This window comes from Eschrichtius robustus, chromosome X (genome assembly GCF_028021215.1).
Source record: "Eschrichtius robustus isolate mEscRob2 chromosome X, mEscRob2.pri, whole genome shotgun sequence".
Lineage (NCBI taxonomy): Eukaryota > Metazoa > Chordata > Mammalia > Artiodactyla > Eschrichtiidae > Eschrichtius > Eschrichtius robustus.
In genome coordinates, this window is record NC_090845.1 from 46,164,974 (window position 1) to 46,177,295 (window position 12,322).

General features: G+C 40.0%; 1 protein-coding gene across 3 annotated transcripts in view; it reads left to right on the forward strand.

Moving 5' to 3' along the window:
• Window positions 1–12,322, forward strand: part of CCNB3 (cyclin B3) — a 60,764-nt gene that overhangs the window by 15,159 nt on the left and 33,283 nt on the right. For 2 of the 3 annotated variants that reach the window (XM_068534036.1, XM_068534037.1), the window contains exons 5-7: window positions 1,609–4,774; window positions 5,713–5,811; window positions 7,188–7,280. In XM_068534036.1, the coding sequence (XP_068390137.1) occupies window positions 1,609–4,774; window positions 5,713–5,811; window positions 7,188–7,280 (3,358 nt within the window). The remainder of the gene's footprint in view (window positions 1–1,608; window positions 4,775–5,712; window positions 5,812–7,187; window positions 7,281–12,322) is intronic. The other variant, XM_068534038.1, reaches the window with a different exon arrangement.

Genomic DNA, 12,322 nt, shown 5'->3' on the forward strand with positions numbered 1-12,322 from the left:
TCAGAATAATATTGGCCTCATAGAATGGCTTGGGAACTATTCTTACCTCTTCCTGAGTTCGTGAAATGTTGGTATTAGTTCTTCTTTAAATGTTTGGTAGAATTCATCAGTGAAGGCATCTGGGCTTAGATTTTTCTTTGTGGGTAGTTTTTGATTATTAATTCAGTGTCTTTACTTGTTATAGCTCTGTTCAGATTTTCTGTTTTTGAGTCTGTTTTGGTAGTTTGTATCTCCCTAAGAATTTGTCCATTTTGTCTAAATTATCTGATTTATTGGCATGTAATTGTTCTAACAATGATTTAAGTGTTTTTATGCATATCAATTGCTCAAATCTTTACAATAATTCTATAAAGGAGGTAATATTATGACCCTCATTTTACAGGTGAAAAAAGTGAAGCATAGAGCATTAACTTGCCCAAGGTCACCCAGCCAGTAAATGGAGGAGCCAGGGTTTGGAGCCAGGCAGTCTAGACTCAGAATGCATGCTCTATCATAACTAGACTATCTGAAGACTACTTCTAAAAGTTCTCATCAGGAGGCACCTGGAACCTATCTGGTCAGATGGAACCTTTTGAGGCACTTTCTTTTCTTTTTTTTTAACAATTCAGTAATTTAAAAAAAAAAATTATATTTATAGAGTTGTATAGCCATCACCACCATCTAATTTTAGAACTTTTTCAGCACCCCCCTGCCAAGAAACTCATACCCATAGTCCCTTCTCTTTCCCAGTCCCTTTCTACCCTCCTCCCTACCCCTTCCCAGCTTCAGGTAACCACCAACCTATTTTCTGTTATGGATATACCTCTGTGGATATGTCTCCTCTGGATGTTTCATATAAAAGGAATCATATAATATCTAGTCTTTTGAAGGTACTTACTCTTGTTCAGACTGATCGTATTTACCTTTAATCCTCTCCCTTTTCTTATTCTGATTTCTAGTCATCCAGAGGTTTGGTCACACCAGGTTAGTCACTCTGATTGGATATGCAGTCCTATTCAAAACAAAGCTTTGCATCTGACACATGTGAACAAATGTTTAGTTTGGTCTTTTTTATTATCTCCACTAGGAAAACATCTTGTAAATAGCCTAGAGTGAAAGGAATATAGTTAGATACCATGAACGTTAAGTACCAGCCCAACTCTCTCTTATAAGCCTTTTACTCTCTTATAATCCTCTCTCATAAGCCTTCAAACAATATTAATTTCAACCTGAATTTTATCAGGTGCCTGGTGCTGTTAGACAAAGACAAATAAATACAGCCAGTGAGGGAGACATATATAAGCCAATCACTCATACAGTGTGGTAAGTATTATAATAAAAGCCTTTGTATATAAATAAAGTTAATAAATCATATATGAGAAAGCATAAATAACATGATTTCAGGGAAATTTTTTTAGAAAAGTATGGGGACCTAGGTCATAGAAACTATACTGTGTGCTACTTAGTTGATTTACTATGGTACCCATTGATTTTTACCCTCTAGTCTGTCTCTTGGGGTTGAAGCCCTTTCCACTTCCATACATTTAGTAAGTATAGTGACAAAACGAGATGGTAGGTGAGGATTCTAGGAACTACATGCTTCTTACCCAGACATTGTTTCCTTTACAGGTATAAGCTGGAACTCTCACCAGTAGTAGTCTCAACCACCACGGTACCAAATATTATAGATAAACCGCTCATTCTGGAGACACCTACCAGCTCCAAGACACCCACTACTGAGGGGGCATCTCTTTTCAAAAAGCCTTTCATTTTAAAAGAGGAACCCACTACTGAGGATACAATCCTCATCAAGAGGTCATTAAAGAAGGGCACAAATCAGGGGGAGGTGTCCCTCTTGGAGAAGCCACTGTCCTTGCAGGAGGAGACTGACAGTGATGTTGTAGAGCCAATGACTTTTGGGAAGAAGCATAAAACTGAGAAGGCAGCCATCAACAAGAGTACATTATCTTTAAAGAATATGTGCACACATCAGGGGAAGCAGTCCTGCACGAGGGAGGAGTTGGCCTTGCAGGACATCAATGTTGAAGAGGATTCTTTCTTTATGGAGCCCACGAACTTTAGGAAGAAGCCTAAAACTGAGGAGGCAACCCCCACCAAGAAGCTGTTGTCTTTAAAGAAAAAGTGTACCACTCAGGGGAAGGTGTCCTGTATGAAGAAGCCACTAGTATTGCAGAAGATCACCTCTGAAGAGAAGTCACTCGCTAAGGAGCTGTTGTCTTTTAAGAGAAAGCCTACCACTGAGAAGGAGTGCCTTTTCCAGGAACCATCTGCATTGCCAAAGAAGCACACCACTGAACAAGAGGTGTCCATCTTGAAGAAATCATTGGCCTTGCAGGAGAAGATCGACACTGAAGAGGATTCCATCTTTAAGGAACCATTGGCTTTTAAGAAACAACCTACCACAACGGAGACAACCCTCACCACAAGGACATTATCTTTAAAGAAGAAGTGCACTACTCAGGGGAAGATAGCCCACTTGAAGAAGCCATTAGTATTGCAGAAGACCATCTCTGGAGAGAAGGCACTCATTAAGGAGTCATTGTCCTTTAAAAAGAGGCCTACCACTAGGGAGGAGTCCCTCTTCCAGGAGCTATCTGTGTCGCAAGAGAAGCACACCACTGATGGGGAGGTTACCCTTTTGAAGAAGCCAGGGGCACTGCAGGAGAAAAAGGATGGTGAAGATGAATTTCTTATGGAACAAATTTCCTTGAGGAAGAAGCATACTACTAAGGAGGCAACCCTTTCCAAGAAGCCATTACCTTTAAAGAAGAAGCGTACCACTCGGGGGAAGAGGTACCGCTTGAAGAAGCCACTAGTATTACAGAAGACCACCTCTGAAGAGAAGTCACTCATTAAGGAGCCGTTATCCTTTAAGAAGAAGCCTACCCCTAAGGAGTCCCTTTTCCAAGAGCCATCAGCATTGCAGGAGAAGCACACCACTCAGGAGGAGGTGTCCATCTTGGAGAAGTCGTTGGTCTTGCGAAAGACCCCAACTGAGGAGGAGTCCTTTTTAAAGGAGCCTTTGGCTTTTAACAAGAAGCGTACCATTGAGGAGGCAACCTCCTCTAATAAGCTGTTGTCTTTAAAGAAGAAGTGTACCAGTCAGGGTAAGATGTCCTGTTTGACCAAGCCACTAGTATTGCAGACCATTTCTGAAGAGAAGTCACTCATTAAGGAGCCATTATCCTTTAAAAAAAAGCCTGCCACTGAGGAGGAGTCCCTCTTGAAGAAACCATCTGCACTGCAAGAGAAGGACACCATTCAGGGGGATTTGGCCCTCTTGAAGAAGCTATGGGCATTGCAGGAGAATATAGACAGTAAAGATGAATTTCTTATGGAGCCAGTGTCATTTAGGAAGAAACATACCACAGATGTGGCAGTCTCTACCAAGGAGTCATTATCTTTAAAGAAGAAAAAGTGTACCACTCAAATGATGATGCCTATCTTCCAAGAACAGTTGGACTTGCAGAATATGATTGGTGAAGGTAAGGACTCCTCCTTTATGGAGCCAGTGTCATTTAGGAAGAAGTCTTCAACTGATGAGGCAGTTCTTACCAAGACACCGGCATCTTTAAAAAAGAGGCAAATCACTCAGGGGAAGACGTTCCTCTTAAAGAAGCCACTGGTCATAGAGAAGACTACCTCTGAAGAGGAGTCACTCTTTAAGGAGCTGTTGCCCTTTAAAAAAAAGTCTACAACTGAAGAGGAGTTCCTCTTCCAGGATCCATCTGTACTGAAAGAGAGACACACCACTCTGCAAGAGGTGTCCCTCTCAAAGAAGCCATTGGCCTTGCAGGAGAATATCACCACTGAAGAAGAATCATATATTAAGGAGCAGTTGACCTTGGAGGAGAGGTCTACCACTGAGGAGGAATTCTCCTTTCAGGAGCCATTTTCATTGCATGTTAAACCTACCAACAAAGATGAGTCCCTCTTCAGGAAGTCTTTTGCCTTGCAGAAGAAGACTGATAACAAAGAGGACTCCTTGAAGGCACTGTTGGCTTTGCAGGAGAAAAGCACCACTGAAGAGGAATTCCTTTTCAAGAAACCATTGGTTCTGAAGGAAGAGCTCTCCACTGAGGTGGCAGTGAGCATAGAGGGGCAATTATCTTTAAAGAAGCCCACTGCTCAGGGGGAGGTGTTCCTCTTGAAAAAGCAGTTGGCCTTGCAAGAAAACATCACCAGTGAAGAGGAGTCCCTTATTAAGCAGCCCCTGGCCTTGCAGGAGAATCCCAGCATTGAGAAGGAAATCATCTTGAGGGAGTCCTTGGCCTTGCAGGAGAAGCCCACGAGTGAGAAAGAGACCCTCTTCGAGGAGCCCTTGGCCTTGCAGGAGAATCCCACAATTGAGGAGGAGGCTATCCTGAAGGAGCCCTTGGCCTTGCAGGAGAAGCCCACGAGTGAGAAAGAGACCCTCTTCGAGGAGCCCTTGGCCTTGCAGGAGAATCCCACAATTGAGGAGGAGGCTATCCTGAAGGAGCCCTTGGCCTTGCAGGAGAAGCCCAGCAGTGAGAAAGACTTGTCTTCCAAGGAGCCATTGGCCTTGCAAAAGAATCTCACTCACAAAGAAGACACATTTCTCAAAGATTTCATCATCCTCCAAGTTGAAACCAGCCCACATGTGTCCACCACTGCCCCTGACTCTAGAACAGGCTTGTCCAGCACTGTCACCGTGTCCAGTGTGGGCAAGTTCAGTACCACAAGCCAGTCCAGTACTTGTGGATCCAGTTCCAATAAACCTTTCTCATCTCAGGACAAGAGATCAGAGAAGGAGGTATTCTGCTTTCTTTCTTCTTAAATTAGATGAAGTGTTCTTTGTTGTCCTGGAGGTGGCTGCTAGCAAGGAGATTTTTTTTGCCTTCCTAAGCAATTGGTATTAAATCAAGTTGGCCTTGTAGAATCTCTTGACTTCGTGATTGGAGTAGTGATGTACCTGAGCAATTAGAAAGTATTTATTCCAGGAATACCCCCAAGGGTCTGGAATACTGTGTGTGTGTGTGTGTGTGTGTAAATATACATACATACATACATATATATATATATATATATATATATATATATGTATGTATGTATGTATGTATGTATGTATGTATGTATATATACGCTTTTCAGTAGTGGTTAGACAATTTCTTTCAGGAAATTGCCTTTCTTAGTGATTGCAATCTGCATTACATTGGACCTTAGCCAAAGATGGGTTAAGTTCACAGAGGCATCTTCCAAGGAAGATGGTTTTTAAGTTGTAAATTGGAAGGACTAAGGGATGAGATTTGGCAAGCAGGAGAAGAAAGACCCCTCTTGTAGGCAGAACAACCTGGTTAAAGGTGTAGAAGGGAGGAAAAGGCTAACAGGAAGATGAACTGGGCCAGATCAAAGCACTGAGACATAACAAGGGACCTAAGAAGACAGGTGACACAATTTGAAAGGGTAAGACAAGAATGTCTTTCTTGGAGAATCTTGAGCTTACCTGTAAAAATAGTGTCTGGTTCTTAGGGCAGAGCAGGTGTGTACAGGAGGACTAAGCATTTCTTGGTTGCTCAACAGTATGAGGATTACAGGACCAAGGGGTGCTCTGTTATGGCCCAGGACATATAAGGCTTGAGGAACCTTAGGAGAAGATGACAGTGGGAAGAAAGGAGTCATTTTTTATGTATGTGTTGTGCTAAGCTTTTCTTGGAATCTTTCTCTTAATATGTCTTTCTGGTGATTTCCAAGCAGATGACCCCACTGGAGGATGTTGACAAGGACCACAATGATCCATTTTTCAACTCAATATATATTAAGGATATCTTCAGTTACATGAAGGAGAGAGAGGTGTGTAGGTGGTGAGGGTGAGGGGCAATGATTTCCAGTTCTCATTTTCTCATCACACATCCTTCAAATGCACGTTTAAAGGGGAGGTAATAATGATGATGAAAACAATAATAGCAGCAACTGACATCTACTGGTAGCATACTATGAGTTAAACATTGTGCTAAGGGATTTATAAACATTATCTTGTTTAATTTTCCCAATAACTTCATGATGGTAGGTATTATTATCTCCTTTTCATAGTTGGGGGAAACTGCTCAGTCAACACAAATAGTATGTGGTAGATCTGGGATATGAACTAAAGTCTAATTACCTTGGAGACCATAAACCTACACCTCTAATTGCTGAGGATGTAATCTCAGACACAAAAATTGTCAAGCGGGCTTTTTCTGAGTGACTGCTCTTAGGGATCTTTTCCCTTCTCTATGCAAGTTTCTGGCATCATACGTAAAACCAGACCTTTTATTCCAGCTCTCCAACCTGGTGAAATTTTCTTTCTCCTTTGAAATCTGCCAGTCTCTTTTACCACTAATATTCATCAATTCCAAATTTTCTTCTGTCTCTCAGTGGAACAGATGGGACCAAGGTTATCTACTAACTAGAATTTTAGCAGGCCATGCATAAGAGGAAGGATGAATATCTCATCTTCTCTCTAGAGACACAGCAATAGATTAACTGACTCCAGAGCCTGTACCTTTTCTAGTATACCTTGGAGGAAGCAAGAGATAATTTTACTATACTAAAAGTGCGAGCCTTAGCTCAGCAGTATTGGTTTCACTTGGGGGTCTTATGGGAGATTGGGATTGACATATATACACTTATATGTATAAAATCAATAACTAATAAGAACCTGCTGTATAAAAAAATAAACAAAATAAAATTCAAAAAAAAAAAGAAAGAAATGCAGAAACCTAGCCTCACCCCAGACCTTCTAAATTAGAATGTGAATTTTAAAGATCCCCAAGTATCTTTCACATATGCATGTTAAAGTTTGAGAAGGACTCCTCTACACAGCCTGGTATTGTGCTTTAGACTGAATTGCAAAGAAGGGGCAGAATCTCTTTGGTATTCATCTATAGTCATAGGTGTCTTCCTGCCCATATTCCATATTCTCCTGGGCTCCTCAATATCCACCCTGACACTTAAATATCATGTGTGTCCATTTCCTAAGGATAACTGAAACTTGTCTGGAAAAGGATACTTTGCTCTGCCCCTATCTGATACCAGCTGAAAATAATGATTTAGAACCCTGAGGAAATTACTTATGTTAGGTTACAATTTTTTTCTGAGATATTAGTTGCAAATATTTTTTCCCAAGTTACAATTTTTGAACCACAAGAAGAGTTTATTTGTTAACACTTCTTTATTCTTGCTGCCAGGAAAAGTTCATACTTAAAAAATACATGACCAGGCAGACTGATATCAACAGTGACATGAGGGCCATTCTCGTGGACTGGTTGGTGGAGGTGCAGGTAAGCCTAACAACTGCTGCCTTAAGGGGCTGCTGTTCTCTTTATCAATTATTCATTCAGCATTGCCAGGTCCCAAACATAGTGAAAATTTACTGGGTCTACAGAGCTGAATAAGCCATGATTCCTGCCCTCAAGGAGCTTATGACCTAGGGGACAAGATAAGACAAGCAGGCAGATAAGAACAATACAAAGTAGAATATACTAAGTACTATAAGAATGTTATTAATAAGACACTCGGAGAACCCAGTGGAAGGAGAGAGATTTCTAGAAAAGGCAATGATGGTATGGCAGTTTAATCATTCTCAAAATCCTGTAAAAGTATATCTTGTGATTTGGATAGGGGTTAGTGACAAAGTCTTTCAAGCTTTGGATGGGATGGGTAATAGGAAGGACATTGTAGCCCCAAACAGGGCAGATGGCTGTTTGTTGAGGGTTGGATGTTGAGGGAATATTGTTATGAATACTTAATTATCATTTTATACTAACAAAGGATAGCCCAGAATAGTACCTGGACGTAGTAGGTGTCAATAAATATTTGTTGAATGAATGGAATTGAAAGGATTGCTGTGGAGTTTGCAAGGAAATATAAGGCATAGTATATGCCCAGCAGAGTCTTACTATACAATTGGGAAGAAAATGTAATATAGTTTAATATCCTTTAAGTACCAGAGTAATGGTTCAGGCTCACTTTGGAGCGACAGACCAGGGAAATGTGGTAGACATGGTATATTTGAACATCAGCAAAGCATGAAAATGTCATCTTATGGAAATGATGCAAAATAGTAAATTAGATAAGAGTAGAATTTGAGTAAATCTTAAATAAGTAAAATTGATCACAAAGATTGCTGATCATTACCAAGCAAGAAAGAGGTTTCTAGTAGACTGCCAGTGGACTTTGTTCTGATCAATATTTCTATAAGTGATGTAGATGAGAACAGAGAAGATCATCTCATCAAATTCACAGATGGCATGAAACTGGGAGTAGGGATAGGAAATAAATGGATAACAGATAAAATATCTCTAGCAGCTGGAATGATGAACTGAATCTTTTTTTAAAAAAACTTTTGTTATTATTTTTATTGCACAAAATTCCCATTTATTATAGCAAAGTAAGAAATTATAATTACTTATGATCCCACAACCTACAAACAGTGTTAACATTTGTGTGTGTTTATTATCCCCCGCTTTTTTTTTTAACATCTTTATTGGAGTATAATTGCTTTACATTGTTGTGTTAGTTGCTGCCGTATAACAAAGTGAATCAGCTATATGTATACATATATCCCCATATCCCCTCCCTCTTGCGTCTCCCTCCCACCCTCCCTATCCCACCCCTCTAAGTGGTCACAAAGCATCGAGCTGATCTCCCTGTGCGATGCAGCTGCTTCCCACTAGTTATCTGTTTTACATTTGGTAGTGTATATATGTCAATGCCGCTCTCTCACTTTGTCTCAGCTTACCCTTCCCCCTCCCCGTGTCCTCAAGTCCATTCTCTACGTCTGCATCTTTATACCTGTCCTGCCCCTAGGTTCTTCAGAACCATTTTTTTTAAGATTCCATATATATGTGTTAGCATATGGTATTTGTTTTTCTCTTTTTGTCCTTTGTAACATTTTGGGATTGACTTTTATCACTCACCATAATTCCCTTGAGATCTGTCCAAGTTGTGTGTATCAATAGTTCATTCCTTTTTATTGCTGAGTAGTATTCCATGGTATGGATGTACCAAGGTTTGTTTAACCCTTCACCCATTGAAGGCCATTTGGGTTGTTTCCAGTTTCTGAGACTGTGAAAAGAACATCTATAAACGTTAATTTACAGGGTTTTATGTGAGTATAAGTTTTCATTCCTAACATCAATACCCAGGAGTGGGATTGCTGTGTCATATGATAAATGTATGTTTAACTTAATGAGAAAGTGCTACAGAGTGACCGTATCATCTTGCACTCTCACCTGCAATGTATGAGAGTTCTAGTTGCTCTGCATTCCTGGTCAGCACTGGGTTTGTTTTTTTTTTTAAACTTTAGCCATATAGATGTGTAGAGGAATCTCACCATAGTTCTAATTTGCATTTGCCAATGATGTTGAACATCATACTTGTCATCTGTATATCCTCTTTGATGAAGTGTCTGTGTCTTTTGCCCAGTTTTAAATTGGGTAGTTTATTTTCTTTGTGTCAAGTTATGAGAGTTCTTTACATATTCTGGATACAAATCCTTTGTTGGATGTGTGATTTACAAATATATCCTACCAGTCTGTAGTCTTTTGATTCTATTATCTGTGTCTTTCACAGAGCAAAAATTTCTAATTTTGATAGTCCAGTTTTTCAATGTTTTCTTTATGGATTGCAATTTTTGTGTCATGTCTAAGAACTCTGCTTAAACCTAGGTCATGAATATTTTCTCCCATATTTTATCTAAAAGTTTTATAGCTTTAACATTAAATCTATAATCCATTTTGAGTTAATTTTTGTATAAGGTATACAGGTTTTGAAGTCAAGTTTCATTGTTTTGCATATGGATGTCTAATTGTTCTAATACCATTTGTGGAAAAATATACTTTCTCCACTAAATTGCTTTTGCACCTTTGCCAAAAATCTGTTTGCCTTATTTGTGTGGGTCTATTTCTATACTTATTTTTATATGCTGTTTCATTGATCTGTATCTATCCCTTTGCCAGTATCGCAGCCTTTATTTCTATAGTTTTATAGTAAGTCTTAAAACGAGGTGACATGATTCTTCCAACTCTATTCTGTCTTTTTTTTCAAAATTGTTTTAGCTATTCTAGTGTCTTAGCCTTTCTAGACAAATTTTAGAATCAGTTTGTCTATATCTACTAAAAAATCCTGCTGAGGGTTTGATTGGAATTGAATTACATCTTGTGCAGAAAAGAGTTAACATAACAGGCATGATGCTGCTAGCCTTAGAAAGGCCTGTTTGCAAGGTTGCCCTTTGGCTGACATCTGGGAACTTGATTGGTAAGCAGTTCCCTACACTGCTGTAAAATTCCCCCCTAATGATAACTGTGCCTAAACTCTTTGTGCAAACAATATGGTTTATTCTGAACACCTGCTTTCCTTCTGTGAGTCTGGAATTTTGGTCCATGTTAGGCAGAGTGTTTATGTGACCAGCTCCCAGTAAAATGTTAAGCACTGAGTCATTAATGAGCTTCCCTGTTACACAACACTTTACACGTATTGTTCCATCTTATTGCTGGAGGAATTAACTGCATCCTGAGAGACTCTGCGGGAATAAGGCTCTTGGAAGCTGGCTTCTGGTTTTCACCAATGTTTGCCCATGCTCCTTTTCTCTTTGCTTTGTATCTTTTGCTATAATAAATCATAGCCATGAGTGTGACTATGTGCTGAGTCCTGTGAGTCATCCTAGGAATCATTGTACCTGGGGGTGGCCTTGGGGACCCCCAATACACATCTGTAGGTGAATTTGAATAGAATCAACACTTTTTTCTGTGTTGAATCTTCCAACCCATGAACCATGAATGTAGTATGTCTCTCATGTATTTAGATTTTCTTTGATTTTTTTTTTTTAAAACAAGCATGTTTTTTAATGGGATTTTTTTGTTGTTGTTTTTTTAAATTTTTGGCTGTGCTGGGTCTTCGTTTCTGTGCGAGGGCTTTCTCCAGTTGCGGCAAGTGGGGGCCACTCCTCATCACGGTGCGCGGGCCTCTCTTGTTGTGGAGCACAGGCTCCAGATGCGCAGGCTCAGCAATTGTGGCCCACGGGCCCGGTCGCTCCGTGGCACGTGGGATCTTCCCAGACCAGGGCTCGAACCCGTGTCCCCTGCATTGGCAGGCAGACTCTCAACCACTGCGCCACCAGGGAAGCCCTCTTTGATTTTTTTTTTAAAAAAAAACATACAGATCCTGTACATGTTTTGTTAGATTTATACCAAAATATTTTCTTTTTTTGTAGCTATTGTAAATGGTATTTAAAAAATTTTTTGGTTTCCATTTGTACAGTGCCAATATGAAATATTGATATTTGTGTGTTGACCTTGTATTCTATGATCTTGCTAAAACTCACTTATTAATTCTTAGGAGTTCTTTTTTTGGTAGATTTCTTGAAGTTATCTACATAGACAATTATGTCATTTGCAAATGGAGACAGTTTGACCCCTTTCCAGTCTGTATACTTTTAGCTTCATTTTTGTGTTTTATTGCACTGTGCAGGACTTCATTATGATGTTGATAGGATCAGTAAGAGTGGACAGCCTTGCCTTGTCCCTGATCTTTGGAATAAAGCAGTTAATCTTTCACCATTAGTATGATCTTAACTGTAGAGTTTTTGTCGCTACCTTTGATCAGGTTGAGAAATTTACTTTCCATTCTTAGTTTGGTGATATATATTTATCATGACAATGTTAAATTTGTCGAATGCTTTTTTCCTGCATCTATTGATAAGTTTTTTTTTTTTTTGGCTTTAGCCTATTGATGTGGTGGATTACATTGATTTTTAAATACTGAAGCAGGCTCATATTCCTGGGATAAACTCCACTCGTTCTGGCATATTATCCTTATATATTGCAAATCTTATTTGCTAATATTTTGTTGAGGATTTTTGTGTCTATATTTATGATGGTTATTGGTCTGTAGTGTTCTTTTTAAAAATATTTTTTTACTATCTTTTTCTGGTTTTGGTATGAGAATGATAGTGGCTTTTTAAAATAATTTGGGAAAACAGGGGCACCTGCTGCACCGTCCTCCTCCCGGGGGGCGCCTTCTCCTTCCAGTACGACTGTCCACTCCATTTCACTGGCTGGTTCTCTGAACTAGCCGTGTGGCTGACAGGGTCTTGGTACTCCGGCCTGGTGTCAGGCCTGAGCCTCTGAGGTGGGAGAGCCGAGTTCAGGACAATGGACCACCAGAGACCTCCTGGCCCCACATAATATCAGTCGGCGAGAGCTCTCCCAGAGAGCTCTGTCTCAAAGCTTGTGCCACCCAATGGCCAGCAAGCTCCAGTACTGGACGCCCCATGGCAAACAACTAGCAAGACAGGAACACAACCCCACCCATTAGCAGAGAG